This window comes from Crinia signifera, chromosome 4 (assembly GCF_055691185.1).
Source record: "Crinia signifera chromosome 4, ASM5569118v1, whole genome shotgun sequence".
Lineage (NCBI taxonomy): Eukaryota > Metazoa > Chordata > Amphibia > Anura > Myobatrachidae > Crinia > Crinia signifera.
The window spans coordinates 291,155,355-291,177,198 of NC_139220.1; the positions used below are offsets into that span (position 1 = coordinate 291,155,355).

General features: G+C 40.2%; 1 protein-coding gene across 3 annotated transcripts in view; it reads right to left on the bottom strand.

Moving 5' to 3' along the window:
• Window positions 1-1,275: 1,275 nt before the first annotated feature.
• FGFR1 (fibroblast growth factor receptor 1) overlaps window positions 1,276-21,844 on the bottom strand; it is a 105,927-nt gene continuing 85,358 nt past the window's right edge. For 2 of the 3 annotated variants that reach the window (XM_083185016.1, XM_083185018.1), the window contains 11 exons: window positions 19,546-19,690; window positions 16,309-16,509; window positions 11,653-11,797; window positions 11,443-11,564; window positions 10,214-10,324; window positions 9,463-9,653; window positions 7,279-7,401; window positions 6,126-6,196; window positions 4,191-4,328; window positions 2,831-2,936; window positions 1,276-2,722 (listed from right to left, as the gene is read on the bottom strand). In XM_083185016.1, the coding sequence (XP_083041142.1) occupies window positions 2,558-2,722; window positions 2,831-2,936; window positions 4,191-4,328; window positions 6,126-6,196; window positions 7,279-7,401; window positions 9,463-9,653; window positions 10,214-10,324; window positions 11,443-11,564; window positions 11,653-11,797; window positions 16,309-16,509; window positions 19,546-19,690 (1,518 nt within the window). In that variant the 3' untranslated portion in view covers window positions 1,276-2,557. Of the gene's footprint in view, window positions 2,723-2,830; window positions 2,937-4,190; window positions 4,329-6,125; window positions 6,197-7,278; window positions 7,402-9,462; window positions 9,654-10,213; window positions 10,325-11,442; window positions 11,565-11,652; window positions 11,799-16,308; window positions 16,510-19,545; window positions 19,691-21,844 lie in introns of all 3 variants that reach the window. The other variant, XM_083185017.1, reaches the window with a different exon arrangement.

A 21,844-nucleotide genomic window follows, 5' to 3' on the forward strand; every position in this document is an offset into this window, starting at 1 on the left:
AAGTCTACTTATGTTCTAGACCAGTGGTTCTCCAACTCTGTCCGCAGAATGCCATTTTCCAGGTTACCCGGCCGGAGACTGTATCACCAACTATCACAATTTAAAAATCCACAGGTGACCTTGAAAATATGAATTGCATGGGGTCCTAAAGACAGAGATTAAGAACCTGTTTTTTAGACAGACCTATAGTACTTTTGCATTGCTCTGTTTTGTGATAATAGAAACCCATCACTTTCTTTTGTAAACCATTAGTGAACAATACAATGACAAGTCATTCGTGTTTTTATTAGATGCGACACAGTAATAATAATGTAACTGTATAAGGCCTTACATTGAATATCATTTCTCCCTATCAGCCATTTTTGATACTGTACTGCATGTCATCAGACACCCACAGCATGGCAAAAGCAGTTCTCTTCCCAAAACGTGTATGGACTGAAAGGGCTAAAGTGTGTAGGTCAGTGGTGTCAAACTCATGGCCCATCAGCTGTTGTGGAACTACAAGTCCCAGCATGCCATGCCACTGTTTTAGCAAGCCATTATATAAAATCTGTGGCAGGGCATGCTGGGATGTGTCCACATGGATCTCCGATTAGTGTGCCCTTCGCTCACCATGCTTCAAACCTGGTTCCCTCCTCTGCTGGTGCTTCAATCGGCACACTTTACCATCCACGTGGACTAAAATTGTGAACTGTAAAGTATGGAAAAATGTGAAAAACTCATGTCGACATTTTGTTCATATCAATCTAGTGCATGTCAACCTTTTTGTGTTGACCTACTGACTGTCTACTTAGAGACTGTAGACCTTTAAACCACTTCCCCAAAAAATATGTATAATTTTGAAAACATTGTATGCCCAATTCTTTTGTTTATTACAGCATGTGCAAGATAATAGCTTTCAAGTTAAAACGGCTTCAAAACAAGTCCGATTAGCTGAACACAGATGAGAAGACTATGGTGACAACTACTTACAGTCCATTTATAGGGTGCTTAAGTACACTTACATTCATGCAGTTCTACACTAAAATGTGTAAAAGGCTAAATGAAGCCGGTTTCTTGAATGAAAATTTTTGAGGGCAAGATGTATCTAAAAAGTTACTTTTTTATATTAGTTGTACTTTGTTTTTAGATGATTAGTGTGTCTGGACATCTGGAAAAATGAAGTAAAGAAAAAAAAATCCTGCTAATAAAAAAATAACAAAATAAATAAAAAAAATAGATATAGCCATCCAAGATGTGCCTGCAATGAAAAAGTTTAAACCATATATAAATAGGTCAACTGAAGCGGTTTCTCTTTATTAATGGACTTGTACTGGAAATAAGAAATTTTTAGAACATAATTTAAAAAAATACAAACTGAAAACGTAGCAAAATATATGATTTTTTTTTTTTTTTGTTTATAGAAACTGACAGCTACCAGCCAATTTACTACCAAACTGGTAAATATTTCATAACATTTTTTTCTTAAAAAGACATGTAAATATATAATTCATATTTATACATTTTCTATCTATATACAAGAGGAAAGCATTAATGGTTCTGCTGCCCACATTTATATTACATAATTAGCTTGAAACCTGTTAAAAAGAAACAAATAAAAACAAAAATCTCCAATGTTTCCTGGATAATCTGACATAGACCTTTATTTCTGAAACTGTATCTCTGAGTGTAGGTCTGACCTATACCTTTACTAGTACCAAAAGGTTTCTGGGTAAGAGCTGAAAATTGGCCCAGCTCAAACAATCAATAAAGACAGCAGCGGGTAACCTGGTATATTGCCCATACCAGTAGCTGGCCAGCAGAGTTTACATTTTATACAGTTAAGATCTGCATGTGAGATTTGGGAACAGTCCACCTGTGGTAGGTGCTTTAAGACATTCCTTCAATTTATTAAGACTTCGAACTTTCATAATATATGAAGTATAGTAGTTTCCCTATTAGTGTGTCTGCATTCATGATTCAGTTCAACTAAACTTGGACAGACCTGTATTTGAGACATCTTTGGAGAGAGAGCTTGTCCAAACTTTGTATGCCACAACAGATCAATATATTGTGCATTTAGATTATTTGATATTCCACTCAAAAATGTTCTCCGTGGTTAAGGCATGCTCTTCATATTTGGACAAAATTGTCACGGAGCAAGACTGATATGCACTGAATAGACTCCAAACCATAGGTAACTGGTGAAGTGAAGGTAGAAGATATCTTGAGAGGACATTGAACTTACCTCAAAGATAATATTACAATAACACATTCATTTGAATGTGTGCGGTAAACTAAGAAGTTCTCCTCACTATTGTCCATTATTGTACCTATGTTGAGATTAGACCATTTGGTGTTGACACTATTAAACATGCTCTGACCAGCAGTTTGTAATACTTAGTCTAGTTCCCATTCCAGCTTAGAAGTCTTTCAATGCATGAGGTAAGACACTGCTGGAATTGTGCGATGGTTCTTGGAAATTAAGAAGTAGGTTAAAAGTTTTTTTGGGGGGAATGCATGAAACAAAATGTTCATTACTTGGAAGTTTGGTGAGACGAGACCATGGATTGGATGATCAACGTTTTTTAAGGCCTCCATTAGGATATTTGGGAAGACATGGTTCATCTGGTAGAGGATCGTGAGAGAACACAGAATCTTCTCCTGAAGAACATGTGGAGCTTCGTGTATCTGGGAAAGATGGAGAATACTGACTCACTGGCATGGCAAGATCGAGGTACTCCTGCAAGAGAAAAACAAATACAGTTGTTAACAATAAATAAATGAATGGATTAATAAAAAAAAAATTGAGAGAACATTTATTTCCTAATTTAGGACTATAGTGTGTTACCTGGTTAGAGCTCAGGGCCACAATTCGGTCCAAATCTTCCACCAATTGTATGAAGGTAGGTCTCTGGCAAGGCACCGCATGCCAGCAATCTCTCATCATCATATATCTAGTCAAACATTAAAATCTAAGTCAGACTTGTAATAGATTAAGCTACTCATTCATTTGTAAGTATCAGAGAGTTAATGCAGCAGCAACTGAGTAAAAAGAACAGATGTTCAACCACTATCGTACGACAAAATAGACACCGGACAGTAAACACCAAGGTTAATTTAAAAAAATGAATTCAGTTTAAATGTATTACAGTTTAAAGGGATTTTCTGAATCTCCATTTAATGTAAACAAGAGATTTATTGCAAGCCACACACTATGGCCAGTATTCAATGCTCTTGATTCACCGCTTTTTTTCTGTGAACTGGGCTGTTTATCAGCAAAACAGTGAATTTTTTCTCCGAAAATGATATTTGCTGTATTCAATGTTTGCCAAAAGGGAACAGTGAATGCCGGCCAGTTCTCCTTTTCATACTCGCTGCAATTCGCTGGTGTATTTCAATGGGGTTTTGGCTATAATTCGCCGAGAGTGTATTCAATGCTATAATGGAGAACTGCTTTCACCGTGATTTTCACCAAGTTTCATAATTTTGCATTCAATATTTTCTTTAGGTGAACTGGAATGTGTTTGAAGGGTCTTGCTATTTTTGTATTAAAACTTGCAGCGCATGAATATATATGCCGGCAGGGGCAGGGAGCTCCTGACGAGTAGAATAGGGGGAGGAGGAGGGTTGGCGCGGACAGGGAGGACGGAGAATCACGGTGAGTGCATGGTGAATCCAAAACAGAATTCGCTGCCATGCGCTCGCCATGCAGTTGAATATAGGCCAACGAGTAATCACCAAACAATGTATGTTGGACTGATCAAAGATAAGGGTGGTAAATATTAATTAACCCAGCTATTTACTAGTCTGGCAGAACCATAGAGGCACAAGTGGCTGATGACTACATTTGTGTTTTCATCTCACTAGCTACCGATACAAAACGAAAAAATAAAATATGGTTGAAGTTGGCAGATTTAAACAGTTTTCACAAAATGTTGCAGTTCTTTGGTTGTCAAAATTGCTTTTCTGAGTGTATGCCTGCTGCACTACTAAAGTCTTGACAAATTAGGAAACGCTCTGATCTGACAAACTTTAGGATCAAACGTTTTCAAGTTTGATAAATATATGCCAGATTGGAGTTTCAAGTAGTACATAATTGTCAAGATATAAAAATATGCTTGTTGGACATTTACAGTTTTTAATTTGAGAAGACACAGAAAATACCTCTATAAAGGATCCAGAGAACTTCTAGCTTAGTTCATACTTACAACTCATTGGTGCAATTTGTGGGCTTGTCCATCCGATGTCCTTCCTTTAGCAACTTAAAAAGTTCTTCCATAGGTACACCTGGGTATGGAGAGCCTCCAAGTGTAAATATCTCCCACAGTAAGACTCCAAATGACCACCTAGGACATATCATGTTATTATGTATTGAGCAGAACACTACTGGCAATCACTGAAGTTGTACACTTTTCGCAAATTGCTTTAGCATTGAAGAATATAGATATAATATCCATTGTCCACAAATGGTAGATGTCATGAAAAGTTGCTGGGTGAAAACCATAGTCATCTACTGTCCCAGAAGGTCAGTGAAAGTCCTGAATAATAGTAAGTCCTTTTAGATTTGTAGAGCAGGAAAACCTGCTAACAGGATTTGCCCATTGCAAGATGGGTTCATTACATGAACTGCATCATCAAGCCTTCCCTACTGATCACCTTGCATTGGGAGAAATTAACAAAGATGGCAGTTCTATTTCACATGGGATGTTGCTATGGGCAACAAATCAGTCCCCTGCTTATTAATTTATCACCTAGAAAATAATAGTTTCTGATTGTGAAATAGAACTCACATCTTTGTAAAACGAAACTTAAATACATTTTGAAAACATTTTGCAATATATAATTCCATAATGGACATTTTCTTAATTTAACCCCTTACCGACGCAGCCTGTTTTTGCCTTCCTGACAGAGGCCTTTTTTTTCAAATCTGACATGTATCACTTAAGTGGGGATAACTTTTTTTTGCTTTTACTTATCCCAGTGATTTTGAGATTGTTTTCTCAGGACACATTGTACTTTAAGTTAGTGGTAAATTTCGGTCGATACAGTCTGTTGTTTTTTGTGAAAAATACCAAAATGTCGTAAAAAAATTGAACATTTTGCAATTTGCAAAATGTTAAATTTTCTGCTTGTGAGACAAATAATCATACCACTCAAAATAGTTAATAACTAACATAGACCATATGTATACTTTATTATTACATCATTATTTCAACCTGCTTTTATTTTTTTTGGACACTAGGGGGCAGCAGAGTCAAAATTATACACAACACAGTAAATGCTGCTTTTGGCTGTTCACGTTTGAACAGCCAATCGCAGCGATCGCTGAGGGGGGGCATCGGTGCCCCCCCCTGGGCAATGAGGGAAGATGTCTGCTGTCAGGGACAGCAGACATCGTCCCTCTGTCACCGCGTCTATAGACGCGGTGACAGTTTAAAGTCATGACGTACATTTACGTCATGTGTTGGGAAGTACATCCCGACCATGACGTAAATGTACGTCAAATGTCGGGAAGGGGTTAAACATTATATGAATGTAATGTGTGTTACGCTTAATAGTCTTTAAAACGGTTATAAAATCTCTTTATTTGGGCACTAAATGTACTAAAGGACCTTATTCTGGTCTAGACGCCATGCTGAGAAATTCAGATGGGTGGCATGTGGCTGTAACGCCGCTGCACCCGCCCGCCCCCCCCCCCCCCCCATCACCATTGTCATCATTTGATGGTCGGCGCTCTCTGGTGCCTTAACATCTGCGTGTGCCAGTACGCAAAGCTCACATCATCTGCCCGCACCTGCGTCACAGGTGCATTTACATGAGAATGCCCATGAAGCGCAAGGCTTTCCCATGGCCACCGCCCCTTGCCGCCACTCCTGCACTGCTATGTGTGAAGCGGGACAGCAAACTAGCAGTTCAGTATAAATAATAAAGCTGAAAGAAGGTCCATGAATAGCAAGCCTTGTTTTGCATTTTATTCTATACTGCAGAATTCTTCTGAAGAGTCACTTGTGAATTTCACCAACAGATGGTACATACAACATGATCTTAGAAGATCTTAGAAGATCACTTTGGGGAAATGGTAACAGTCTTTTGAAGAGTGATTAATGTACTTTGTATGGCAGGAAACACAAAATCATACTTACACATCACTTTGATGAGTGTAAATTCTATCAAACAGGGCTTCAGGAGCCATCCATTTTACAGGCAGACGGCCCTATAAATAAATTCAAATATAAAATGAATATCTACATATGTGAAAATGATAAATCCATGCAGGAGTAAGATAGAATAAGGGTTTCGGGGGAACTGGTAAATGGACTTATTCTACAAGAATACGTAATTAGACAAAAGATGTCCTAAGAGAGCTGAGTGACACATTCAGGATCATGCGATGTGGCGATACAAATCTGGTGACTTATCGGCCAACTCAACAGTCATATGATGACGGAATTAGGGCTGTGCTATAGGGAAAGTCTGTTATTCTACATATGTTAAAAGGTAGAAGAACAAAAGCAAGTAGATTCCACACTTTAGCCTATACTGGCCACCTGGACCCATAACTAACTATAATAATACAATAATATGATGCAAATAGAAAATTATCATAAGGCAGATGCATAACCCCCCCCCCCCCCCCCCCGCATGCTTGTAAATTGCCCGGGTTTCTCTCTGTGGGTGCTTGGAGAGGATATCACCTCTAAGTGTTCTTTATATGCAGTGAAGAGGACCCCAGTCAGATGACCCACATTATCACGTTCACACTGGCCGATAACACGGTCCTTCCCAGACCAACCACGAGTAGCTAACATGATTGTATTCCTGGTCTCTGGACCCTGGATAACCCTGTCACACCAAGCCCCAACCCAGGTTAACACAGTAATAACACAGGTTTTAGCGGTGGTGTGAATGTAGTATGAAACCGGTAGAAAGGCAACCACTATCCGACTGTCTGGGTGAGATTTAATAGGATGAGAGATTCAGAAAATGAGAGATTTGGTGAGAAATATCAAGTTTTTTTTTTAAAGCGGCAATAATTTACACTGCAAAACCAGTTTGATTTTGCAGTGTTAATGATTACCGCTTTAAAAAAAACCTGGAGATTTCTCACCAAATCTCTCATTTTCTGAATCTCTCATCCCATTAAATCTCACCCTCTGTGTTTACATTCCAACTTCATTAATAGGCTTCAGAAACAAGTGATTTGGCCACTTGACTCAAGGGACAGATGGTTTGTTCTTTACCAGTTTGGCTACTTGTGAATAGTCCCGCACCTGCCTGTGATCACAGAGGACTTACATTTGTTGTCTTTTTGTAATAGTCAATGTGGTGGATATCCCGAGCAAGGCCAAAATCGGCAATCTTCATCACATTATCCTCTGTGACGAGAACATTCCGTGCAGCCAAGTCTCTATGGATGCACTGCAGGGACAAACAAAAGGATATGAATAATGTTTTAATGCCCACAGAACAGACATCTATTCAAATGCAAACAATAAAAACAAAGTGAACTCAAATACAGTGCAGTTGTCCAGCACAATGTGTTCTCCTCTGCTGCCATTTATGGCTCTGTATATTTGACAGTAACCCTTTATGACCCATTGCATGTTTTCATTATATCCCAGTGATGGCACTGGTAATATAGACAAATACGGTTTGGTTATTTGGGCGATTTTAATTTCTAGCACAAATTACAATTCACGCAATAAGGGGGTAATTTATTAAAGAGTGATAAAACTGATGATAAATTTCATTGTGCATGAAAAATGGCACTCCAGCCATTCAGCCCCCAAAAGTAATTTTTAGACACATGACTGGTTCATGGGCTGGGGGCACCATTTTTAATACGCAACAAGTTTTATCACTTTCATAAATGAGCCCCTAAATTTTTTTAAACTGTCCATTTGAATGAACAAAGGGTCATAACGGGGTAAGGAATGCGTCTATGTACTAAGAATTGGAGAAAGATAAAGTGGATGGAAGTACCAGTTAGCTCCTAACTTCCACTTTCCAGCTTTTTTGGGGTACCTTTGGCAATTTTATCCTTGTGTAATGCTAATACTTAGGGTCTCATTTATTAACTAGTGATAAACTCATTGTGAACGATAAAGCTTGTTGCACATGATAAATGGTGCTCCAGCCAATCAGCTCATGTCAGGGGAAACGGTTGGTTGGAGCACCATTTATCATATACAGTGAGTTATTATACACAATGAGTTATCACACCTTGATCAATAAGCCTTATAGTATGGGGTAAAATCAATCCTCGAGAGCTATCAACGGTTCACATTTTCCATACCACCTAGCTGGTCAACAGGTGCATTCATTACGCAATAACACATTTTATACAAATCGGTACTTATGTAGTATCTTGGCGCCCGATTTTTTGATTGTATGCCTTAAGTTAAGGCATACAATCAGATGCGATGCGATATCATATCGCATGCGATGCGATGGCCCGATTTTTCCATAGGATTCAAGCGTGGCGAGCGGACGGTATTCTGTGTCCCCTCGCGGGGCTCGCTACGCTCGCCACGCTTCGGGCTCGCCACAGGTTTATATCCAACTCCATGCCCACTTGGATAGTAGGGGTATGAAAAGGACCCCTTTTTCCCATTGAATTCTATGTTAAAATGGACTCAGACCATTTTAACATTGAATCCTATGGAAAAATCGGGTCCATCGCATCGCATCCGATTTGGTCGTATGCGATGCGATGTGCCCGATCCGACCCGATTTCTAAATCGGGCGCCCAGATACTACATAAGTACCTACAAATCAACATGTGGAGCCGATTGCTTCACTTGATTCTGTGAAGAGACCTGGAAAATGTTAACTGTTGGTAGCTTTTGATGCACCTTTTTTAGTATCCCACATAAGAGGATGTTAATTAGAGGTTTGCAATGAATGCACTTTTAATTAATATGCAAAACATTTTAGCAGCCGGTCACATAAAGGGGTATATTCAATGGTCTTTGATGAGCTGTGATCGTGAGCAGTGCCAATAGCTCACGGTCAGTATTCAACTGACCCTCCTGCACACGCCGTTTCCATCTTGCAGGTTTTTTTTCCAGTGAGGTGGACACAACGAGTGCGGCCGTCAAAATGGCTAAATGCAGCAGGCTTGCTGCATTAGCGGCAAAGTTCGTCATTCGGGGGAATCTTCGCTGTCCTTTGATGGACAGAGGATGGTGAGGAGTCTCCCGGAACATTGAACAGGGCGAGCGGCCGGTATGGGGGCTAAATGGCAGGGATGTTTTATTTTCAGCGATTCTCACATTAAGTACCGCATTAAGTGTTTATTGCATTGGTTTTAATGTAGAAGTGCAGTGTCCCCTAAGCAGTGTTAAAAATCTAGACATAAACATTAAATAAACTGGAAATAATTTCATGTAAAAAATGCCTAATCTGGAACTTTCAAACGCATTTTACCAATGTTTTAGAATCAACAGTGTTGACCTGGTCTCATATTTAGCACCGTACCTTTTTAGAAGCAAGGTATTCCATGCCACGAGCTACTTGATAGGCACAGGAGACCAAGTCCTTGAAGCAGAGCTGTTCATCAGTAGCAATGATGGGATTGTAGCAGTATTCCATACCAGGAGGACGCCTTGCCCGCAAATACTCACGCAGATTGCCTTTTGAGGCGTATTCAACAATCACATATAAAGGACCTATAATCCCAATACAATATGGCATTTGATTAGAAATACTGTACAACAGTCAACCATAAAAGTTATACCCTATTCTCTAACTCAAAGCCTGCAATTAGCATTAACTGTATAAAAAGGCTGTTCAATCTGTTTATGTAGAACTACCAGGACTAGAATAGATCATGGTAAAAGGGTGGAGTTGGACATTTTTCTTGAGCATCAATCTAACATGGGTATCGAGTGGAGGGGTACATACTCCTAAAATGTCACATTTTTTAAGTAATCGGCTTTCAATATGCAAATATCTGATAGAGTTTGGTGGATTAACATGTAAATTGGTAGCTGTTGGCGGATTCCGGTCCTGATGAGGTAATAACATACTATGCGTCCATTTTGTATAAATACATATTTGAATGCAGTTGAAGGAATACACCTATGTACTTTACTTCTAGATACAGCTACACAATCAGAATAAGACCTAACATTGATGTAAATGCCGGTTAGTCATTACATAGTTGTAGACATAAGTCCATCAGGTTCAACCTATATATGATCTCCTGCATTGTAAATTCTTAACTTACCATCTTGGGTGCAGGCCCCTAGTAGATTTATTATATTTTTGTGTTTCCCTATCATTTTCATCATTTCCATCTCTGAAATTAAGTCAGACAAATCCTTCTCGTTTGCGTCAGCTAAAAAAAAAAAAATTAAAGAATCATACATGATGATCAAGCTTTAGGAATGAAATACCTATTCACATTTCGTACTGTATTAGTATTAATGTACTTGAGGTTTAAACGAGCACCCACATTACACAAGAGATCTATAACTTGCAAAAAGCATATAGGTAATCCACACAAATACAAACCAAAAATCTCTTTAAAAAAAACAACAGTGTGATCTCTCCACATTAATGAAACTAATCTGTGTGTGGTATAAGGCTGTCACTCTAGTGCATAAAATGGATGATAGCTTTCTATGTGAAATCATTTCTAATTCAGCAGAAACACTGCAGCTCACAAGAACACAAGAGTGTTTTCCCAGAGATGACGGATATGCTGTAAAATTAGGCGTGAGCATGTCAGAAGCTGGAAAAGACGCTGTGCTGGGTGCCAGTGTTCCCTCCCCTAACTGGCTCATTTAAGCACAAGGTGACACTTGAATCCTTAAGAAAAATGCCTCTGGATAGCAACAGCATCTAACCTTAGGAGTTAAACCCCGAAAATACCGGATTTTTTTTTATTTGTAGTGTAATGTTATTACTGTGCTCCAGCGTGCATGAAGTGCTAATATCTTACAGAACCCCATACAATTAGTTAAAATTACTTTGAAGATAACTAAAAGCTCAAAGTGAGCCAGAAATGAAACAAACAGAAAATATATATGCTATGGCCGAATATCACCCTGGAGAACACCTTCATGCCATGCAAAGCAGCAGAGATCAGGCCAGAGGCCCGAAGTTGGGACACTACTTCGTTATGCCACCATCTGATTGGTTGCTCTGGCTTTTATCACACTTGTTAAATAAGAACATCGGTAATGATGTCTCTGATACATCTCCCACAACATCTTACAGTTACTTTTAAGATGTTAAAAACCATCTCAGGACTTAGTAATATATTCCCGATACACTGCTCCTGGAGAAAGGACAACAGCAATGACACTATTAATGGCGCATTCAATTGAAGCTCTGGTGATCCTGGTTGTAAATAAAATGTATATTCCCAGTCAAGGACTACCCTACAGTACTGTATGTGTGTGAGGTCATGTAGGGTTACAAATCAACCTCCATGAAACAAAAGGAACTCACATTTTAACATCTTCACTGCAACTTTGGTGACTCTATTTGGTTTCTCCTTGTCTAGCCCGATGGCTTCTGCCATGACTACTTGACCAAAGCAGCCTTCTCCAAGTGGCTTTCCAAGGATCAACCTAGTTACAAGCAAAGCAAAGTGTATAAGCCATCTGTAGAATGCAGTTAGCAGGTCCTGCTAATACTCCGTAAGTGTGGACTTCTCACCTCTCTCTTGCAACTTCCCACCGGGGGTCCTCAGGTAGCTCATACTCAGACACTCCAGAGAGCATGGGCGTGCCACTGGATGAAAGCCGTGAGGGCCTGACCAGGATTACTCCTGAGTGCATTGAGGAACTGGAGTCTGCTGACACCTGTTTTGGGAGAGAATACATGCAAAAAACAGCAGGTTACCTTATGAACAAAATGAGCACAGAAGCTTCACGTCACAGAGCTGAATGTGCTGCAGAAAACTATGGCCATACTGCATCGAGATGAATATGTATCTTCTGCTAGTAAAACTGGGGAAAAGATCAGCTCATTTTATAGCAACAATGGCAGAAGCAGCCAGAAATAGCCTTCCAGTCAGTGGGTAGGTCACAGACATCTGAGTGTATGGATGAGTCACATAAAATAATGTACCTGGAGGTGTTATAGAGGAACCATGAAAGGATAGGGTTTGTGCAAGACAAAGATATTTTAGGCATCAGCTGAAAGTGCGGCTGTAGCCTGGGGCAGAGTACGGGAAGCAGAGAGATGGCAGATCACCATTAGCAGAGAAGCTGATCACCTACATGTGGGAGGTGAAGAACTATCTGATGTAATGTGTTGCTTTTAGCCTTCTAGAATTCATTACAAAAAGACACTTTCTTCATGCACTTATATTAATCTGTATCAGTTTCTATTGTGGTGCATAAAAAATACAGCTTACATTTATAATGTGCAGCCAGAGGACCAATACAAATGCAGGAATGAGACAATAAAAGGTCCATTATTCAATCATTTGTAATTTAAGAGCAAGTTGATCAAGCAGTGATAACAATTTTCTGTGTTATTTTCTTGATCACTGATGCCATGTATGAAGGGAAACCATGGTAAAGTGTTTTACAAACTACTGAAAGCCATTGTTTTACAGTGTGTGCTACAGACATAACATTTTCTCGGTATGGCAATATGCGATCCTGCTGATTAATCTGTGCATGCCTAGTACAAAGCAGTGGTCCAAACTGGCTGCCTGGTTGGTGGTTCAGTACCAACTGAAATGGAAAAAAAAACACAGCAAATCCAATACCTCACTATATAACTGAACCCAAGGATGACATATAAAACACAAATCAAATTACTTTTATTTTTTTTCCTTAAGCTGTTTTGGACAAGGGATGCTGTGCAATTTTTTGGGGGATACTCTGGGACACTGTTTCCAAAAAGTTTGGGAACCACTGGTATAAAGGAAGAGGAAAGCATTCTCCTTTGAGATTCTGCTGTTAACAACTCATATGAGGCCTTCCTCCTCCCCCAACACAAAACTCACAGTGAAGAAAATATGGCAGAAGTTTTTCGAAATCAGTGATATTGCACAGGGAAACCCAGCACCAAAAGAATAGGTGATTTTTTTTTTTTTTTGCCACTACTCAGAAGTGTAATATTGATAAATGAACCATACCGAAAGGGGGTAATTATGTACCAGCTGTGAGAACGCCTGGATAGGCATCAGACTACCTGAAGTAAACCCCTGGTGTGCACAGATACCAGCTCCCTCCAGGAGAGAGCAGCCAGCTGCAGGAAGTAAGGGGGTGGGGCCAGCGCATATTATGATAGGGGCAGGGCTGGGACAGCTCTCATACTAAAGGTGTGCACACACGGTGAGATTTCACTTTCTAATTGATCTAGATATGCATCTGGATCTGGGGTGGTTACAGTGTAAAGGCCCCCATACACTATGCGATTTTGGGCCGATTTCATCCGATTTCGGCACTTTGTGCCGATAATCGGATGAAATCGGCCCAAAATCGTAGGTATGTGACATTTGATCCGATCCGATGCGTGGTCCCGTGCGCATCGGACCGGATCAGGGAGGTCGGACGGTCTGTACATACGATCACTTCCGACCTCCCTGTATGCATATGCCTGCCACCTGACAGGCATATGCATACAGACACCGGGGGAGTAGTGGGGGCGGCCAGCGGCAAACGTGGTGGGGACGGGCGGCGTGTGCGGTGAGCGCAGTGTACTTACACATAGCAGCAGCGGCGGGGACGGGACGCGCAGTGGCGGCTATTATATTTTTAAAATACTTGCCAAATGACCGGCCGCTCTCTGATTGGCCGGAGAGCTCTCAGCCAATCAGAGAGCGGCCGGTCATTTGACAAGTATTTTAAAAATATAATAGCCGCCACTGCGCGTCCCGTCCCCGCCGCTGCTGCTATGTGTAAGTACACTGCACTCACTGCACCCGCCGCCCCCCCCCCGCCGCCCGCCCCTACTACCGCCGCTGGCCGCCCCCACCACCGCTGCCCGTCCCCACTACTGCCGCTGCCCGCCCCCACTACTGCTCACCGCCCTGCAGCTCCCCGGGTTTTTTTTTACATGGGATAAATCGCATGCGATTTATCCCATGTAAAAATGGCACATCAAGTGCCAAATTGTATGTGAGCCTCCCGGGGAGCTGCCGGGCGGCTCGCAGGTAAATTGGGTCCGACTTGTCCCTAGGACAAGTCGGCCTAATGTATGGGGGCCTTTACATTCGTTATCAACTATGTAGTAGAGATCTATACTATAGTATATAGTCTTGCCTGCCAAGACTATTTTTCTATTCAATTTACACTAAATGGTAGCGCACATTGAGATCGATTCTGCATCAAATTTAGACAAATCATTTGATGCCCATTTGATTTTGCTTCTATAAGCAAAACCAAATAGAAAATTAGTGCATATCTCACCTTGTGTACCCTCTATAAGAAGGTTGTGCTGTGGCGTGGATATTGTGATTGAGGGGAACATGCTGACCTTTTTGGGACGTGCCTAACCTTCTGTTCCATACTCATTGTCTACCCAATCTGTGTCACCCCTGTCAGTTTGTAAGCTCTCACAAGCAGGGCCCTCTTCCCTTTCTTCAACGACATATTCCCATCAACAGCATCAAATTCCTCGGTTTTCTGATACTTAGGTCAGTTTTGTCTACAACTATGCAACTATGTCAGGGTTGCCGACCCTCCCGGAATTCCCGGGAGTCTCCCGAAAATCGGGTCCCCCTCCCGGCCCCCCGGAAGGGTGGGCAACCCTCTCGGAATCTGGGGGACCCCCCTGAACCCCCCGAATCGCGGCATGTAAGTGCCGCAATCCGCGGGTCTCAGAGGAGGGGGCGGAGCTAAAATGGCACAATCGCGTCATTTTAGCCCCGCCCCCTCCATGGGTATCAGTAATTTTTACTATTTCCCGTAGTGGGGGCGGGGCTTAATGACGTCACCGTCAAGCCCCGCCCCCCGATCGGGTAAGGAAAGTCTCCTCTCCGGGCTTCTCCCGGAGAGGAGCATTAAAAAGTCGGCAACCCTGAACTATGTTCACATATCCTGCGCTTGTCCTACATTGGCTCACCGTGTTTTTGTTTTGAATATTTATGTACTCTGTAACTGTACGCTACGGAACACTTGTGGCACCATAGTAATAAGGGATAATAATAATAAAAAAAATGTTCCTCCTCTTTTTTATAAATAACCTCTTATTGTTTTTTTTCCTCCAAGTTATTTGTTATGTGTATACCACCTTAAAATTGGACATTCCCAAGCAGAAACTTTTTATACATTGGGGAAATCCCCAAAGAACATGCTCAGTGTTCGATAGCATGCTGCTTGAAGTTCTTTTATCGTGACAATAACCATAAACTCAGCCAATAGCAGCATAGTTACACATTCCTCCATACAGCAAAAGCATGGAAGTAGCAGAAATCACATGGGGATGGTGGGTATGTGTGTATGTGTGGATAAACAGGTAGAAAGATTCTGCTGTGTATGCTAGTCACCAGAAGGTGGCGCAGCTCTGTATATTACAGGATAACTGTCCATTCAAAAGATACCTTAATGAAACATGGAAAAGTATAACAAATTGCACCCTATAAAAACCACCTCCCTGGACTAAACTGCACGCTGTATTTTGTGTGAATGTGTGTGTGCGCGATTTCAGTAATTAAGAAATCCATAAATGAAACAATTATTTCCATACAGCTATGTAACAGAAATGTACTAAGCTTAAAAAGACATACAGGGGTCTATGTACCAAGCCTTGGAGATAATGTTTAAGGAAATAAAGTAAAGTACCAGCCAACCAGCTCCTAACTGTCATTTTACAGGTTGTGTTTGAAAAAATGACAAGATTGGATTTTTGTCTCTGCCCAAGCTTTTAGAAATGGTTCTAATATAAAGAAACTCAAGAGACCTCTTCTCTAATAATGAAAAACTTCAATAAATGCAACTTGGGAACAGATGCATTTTAAAACTTGATTGCCAATAAACTCCTAACTGCAATGTTACAGGCAGGGGCAGATGTATTAAGCCTTAACAAGAGATAAATGCACGGGTGATAAAGAGAGATAAACGTCCAGCCAATCACATCCTTACTAACTTTTTTCAAGCACAGCCTGTAACATGTCAGTTAGGATGTGATTGGCTGGATGTTTATCTCTCTATCACCCTTGCATTTATCTCTTGTAAGGCTTAATACATCTGCCCCACATGTGTTTGGAAAATGACAGGAGCTGACTGGTTAGTTAATCTATCTCCACATTATCACTCTCTGAGTCTACATTTAACCCAAGATGACAAATCTAATTTTAATGCAATTCGCTATGTGGATGTGTTGATAATGCATTGTAAACCCCCTATATACTTTCTGTTACCTGTCTGCGCAGCGGTATGCTCTTGGCCAGCTTGTGGACGGCCAGTTGGCTGTTAAAGTCCGACTTCTTGGAAGGATTCTTCATCTTAAAGATGATGATGGTCACCAACATTGCAGACACAATGGCCGCCCCCGTGCAGTAGATTATAATCTCCAGATGTAGGGAAGATGTCATAACAGGTTTCTCATCCACAGCTGTGCTCATGTACACAAGAGTTGTGTTATTATTGAAAGAACAAATCTTTATTGACATTTGTGCATCAAAGAAATGATTTGATAACAAATATGAAAATGGGTGCTTGGGTACAAAAATACATATAGATTACATAATGTCCACTAGGCATAAATAGCAATCATTACAATGCAAACACATTCACAAAGGGTCTGATATGGGATCCCGGCGGTCAGAATCCCGTTGAAATACTGATGCCAGGATCTGACACCACAATCCCAACAGGGGGGTTACCACTATGCCTGGCACACTAATTTATTCTCCCTCTGTGGGTGTCATGGATACCAACAGAGGGAGAATATGTCAGGATTGTGGCTGTAGGTATCCCATCATCTGTTTTTCGCCAGGATTTTGACAACAAATAATTTGTGTTTTTAAATGAACAGAAGAGAAAACAAATGTAATACATATCATCTATGCACCAAATTTCAAATATCATAGGACACATTCACACACACATTATACAGATGAAGTTGCTTATAAAACAAAATGAATGTTGAACTTTGAAAAATGGACTATACAGACTTTTCATGGAGAGAGAAAATAAAGATATATATGGCGTAAAAAGACAGGAAATCAAATGCCATATATACAAGTAAATTTCCCATGCGGGGTAAACAGAAGATATGGAGAGATAGATAGAACACCCAAATAAACTCATTGTTGCCAGCATTCCTTTGCTCTTATGACACCAAATCTCGGTATACTTTTAATTTTGTTTAAAGGTCTTTTATTTCATCCCATATTGACCATTCTATAAACCACATGCTGGCTATTAAAGAATTCAAATTGAAGCAACCAGATGTGACTTTGCAACTCAAAAAAATGCTGGCGCACTTACAAGACACATGCATTTCACAGGAGCCAAAAGGGTCCAGTTTTGGGGACATATCAAAGTGAAATGTTGAAATCTTTAAACTTGCAAAGCGATCCCCAGCTGTGAGGACAGCCAGGACAATACAAGACACATGGGCCTATTCAATACTCTATTTTCAAGTTAGAAATAAATCAAACTATCCCCTGATGAAGCACAGGAGCAAGTGTACTATGGGGAATTTAAACACCATAAAACACTGTACTTAAAATTAAATGGTTTTGACACTTAATAAGTAAAGGGTGAGATAATTCTATTTAAGGGGGAGAGTTAACAAATCTTGGAGAGAAAGTGTGAAAGTTGCTCAAAGCAAACAAATCAGCTTAGAACTGTAATTTATATTGTACAGTCAATAAAATGAAAGTTAGGAGCCAATTGTTACTATGCACAACTTCTCAGCATTAGCTTGAAAAAAAAAATTATTTTTTTTTTTTTGCTTCTTTCAGGTTTTTAACAAATCTGCACCTGTTTATTTTAATAACGCGAGTGTGTTAATTAAAATGGAGTGACATGTTAGGGGATTATAAGCAATGACTGTGCTTACAATGGCAAATTAATTATATTAAGAAGTAGAATTACTTTTTGAATTTACTAAGCAATAAACTTATCCCATTACATCTTTGAATTTATATATTATAAATATACCTAGATCTTTCTCAATATAGATACATACATACATAACCTATAGATAGATCTAGTGTCCATTTGTGTGTCTTTGAAACACTGCCATCTGCTGGCAGAGAGTAAAAAACTACATCTCTTTCGCTCTCACACAAACACAGAGGCAATAACATGGAAGTAGACTAGCTTTCGAAGCATTTGAGCGGGCTTACTAATATATTTTATATATACAAACGCACACACACACACACACACACACACACACACACACACACACACACACACACACACACATACATACATACATACATACTTACATAGGATAAAAGAAAGTCCTCAAAGTGCGTCTGACTTTTAAAAAAGCTCATCTCGAAAACCTCTGGATTAATTAATTTTTGTGCAGTTTTCAAAATTATGTAGTGCAGTTTCAAGGAAGGTTTAGGAATATTCACCATTAGCCTACCTACATGGGAGCCGAGCAATAACTATTTTAGTGAATCAAGTTGATCACTGATGCGCAACAGTATATAAAGCGGGGAGGAACACGGCACTCGGCCATGAACATGTGCGAAGCAGGACCAGGTTGCTATACAGGTCGAGTATCCCGTATCCGAGTATCCGTTATCCGAATTATTCCGAAATACGGACATTCCAGAAAGTGAAAAAAAAAAATTTTTTTGCTAAAAACTCACTGGGGACATTTGTAACAGCATCACTGGGGACATGATATGTAACTGGCACTATATATGTGCAAGACAATGATTGCTTGGCATTCAAATTCAGTGCTGAGATAGTACACACATTTTGTTTCACGTTTTGAAACCTTGTTTTTTGAACAAATAAAATATATTTGTGTGTATTTTGTGTGGTAATAAAATATATTTGTGTGTATATTATGTGTTTATACAGCATACATGCAAGATACTTCAAAATACATCATTGAAATATTAAAATATTCCGAAATACGGAATAATCCGTTATCCAAAATTCTCCTGGTCCCGAGCATTTTGGATACGGGATACTCAACCTGTATATCGTGAACATCAGGACAAAGCCAGGCATATTCCATCTATATTAACTCCTTGTATTGTAATTAGGTCACTGGCTTTTGAATAATTGTTTAATTTCTCTTTTGTTGTTATTTCAATAGGGGTGCAGATTTATCTGGGAATTGGAAAATGTTTTAAGTCTTTCCACTTAATTTGCTCAACAAAGTCACACATTTAAGGCACATAAGCAAGTAAGGATCAACACAACATTTTATTATAGATAAGGGACTTGTAGGAAAGGCTGATTAAAGAGTATATTGCTTAAAGTGGATCTCTATTAATTTGCTTTGTGATGTTGAGCGTTTACCAACTTTCAGCACCACTTTTCTCTGTACCTATAGATAATATGAAGATGATTATATTAGGTTTAAAATACAGTTAACAGAGTTGGTTCCTTTTGGGTCCGAAATGCATGTTACATATAAGAAGATAGGACAGCAGAGAACCTTATATACCTTCAAGAACGGTCAACCATGCAGAATGATGAGAGAGCCCAATGGAATTAGCAGCCAAGCAGGTATACTGGCCAGCATCCTCAAAAGTAACATTCGTCAGGTGGAGAACCTCCATCTCCTTGTCGGTGGTGTTGACTCCTGCAGTCTACAGAGAAGTACATCGAAGAGAAGGAAATGGACAAGCAAAACGCCATGAGAACCAGAGAAGGTGTGGGCAGGTGCTGCCTTGGAACCAAGAGGTGCCAGGACAGAGAAAGAAACCACTGGAAGAAATCTGGTTAGAAGACTGGAGGAACACTTCTCCCTTGAGCCTGACCTAAAGAGAAGCTACCTTAGTTTAACCCATCACCAAAATCGAGACCTCCTGCCCACTTAAACATGCTGGAGATTGGCAACATGGAAAAATGAAACCTATGCGTGATGGCCTTTTTTTGTTTCCAGAAGAGATCAGAAAGAGAAGGTTAATAGGAAAAATAATTAAATAATGATTCTTAAATAAAATTAGTGTGAAATTTAGCGGTTGTATAACATATTTTAATGTGTCAGACATTTTAATGTGTTAGAAAAATGTCTCAACGTGGTATCTAATCATCTGCTAAGCTCGGCCTTAATGTGCATACACACGGGGCGATTTTAGCCAATTTTCTAAGTGATCTGACTAAATCGCTCAGAAATTAAGCATGAATCAATCTGTGTGTATGACCCAGAGCAAACGCAATGCATGTCCCCCCCCCCGGTTGCCGACCATCGAATGATGTGGAAGGTCCACACATATATAAGGTTACTCTCAGGTAAACCTCAGATATGAGTAGGCATTTGGTAGGAAGTGGGATGTCAGCTGCCCACCCCTGGCACCCATGTCACAAGCTGATTACCATGGGAATGCCCATGAAATGCTGGATGATCCCATGGGTGCGACTATCTGCCACCACCCCACTGCCCGCCACCCCCTCAGCCTTGGGTGTGTGCACCTGGAGAACAGTCTGTTCGCTGTGGCTGCACGCACCTGGCTCATGCACATGCGCAGAAATGCCCCTGCACGGGGGATGCAAAGCGATCTAAATAAGGGCCAAGGTGTAGATAATAGGTTGGAGCATATCCTGTCAGCCTGAGGCCAGACAGTGCTGTGCCTTCTTGTCATTGCTATTACAACACTAAAGTATATACAATTAAAATCGTCCAGTTTAAAAAACATCAATCAGACTGGACAGATTCACAAACTGTATAAAACTGCATTCTAGAGAGCTTTACCTGACCACTATTTATGGACTGCAAGTTCCACATATGTAAATGTACCAATGTATAGCAATCAGGTAAATGTGGCTATTGTGCATGTAAGCATAGAATTTGAGAAAATAAATACTGAACCCATTCCACCTACTCATTACATTACATAGGATGTTCCATCTAATATGGTTCTCCAATTTTGCAGCAAGGAATGTATTACTTCCTGCTACGGCCATTTTGCAATGCTTGCAGCTATAGACAGGACTAAGATGTGATCAGAGAGCAAGGAAAGAAGCCAAACATTCCCAACACAAGCTGCTCATGCTGGAATGGAACACATTTTCTGCTCTTGATAGACAAAGACTTCTTTAAATGCCAGATGGATTGTTACAATGTGTTTCATTTATTTAATTATTTCAACTGGTAACAGGAAGTAGTGTTGTATGGAAGATGAACATGTCTAGATAAAATGGAGGACATTACATGTTTCTCCCTTTAGGTAACACAGAACCATTCTAGTAAGAGCAGGAAAGACTTGTGTAGAGGCTATGGATTTAGTATCGTTTAGTATAATAAATGCAGAAATAGTCAGAAAGAGATCGATGAAACTAAACCAGGCCACACGCAAAAGTATTTTTCCATGGAAATAAAGCAGACAAAAAAAAAGGGGAGAAATACAAATTTTCCCACCAAGAGTTTTGCAGAGCAACGGACCCAAAGTCCTAGATTTTACTTTACGATTCTGGTTTTCTCAGGAGGTGCCACCGATTTTTTACCTTTTGTCACGGGTCTGGTGACGGTAAGCCACGCAGACTGATTGGCCTCACCAATATAATTGGATACTTTACATATGTACTCCCCACTCTCTGCCTCTGTCACATTGTACAGGGTCAAAACTTCTGCGTCTGAGCTATAAATCCCAGAGTGCTGAAACAAACCGATAACACGAGGGAAGTCAACATAGCAACAAAATCAGAGGTGATATTTATATACACCAAGTTTTCTGGATTTCGAAAACAGCACTTGTCCTATGTAGTACCAGGAAGGTTGTCACACTTTATGGAACATACAA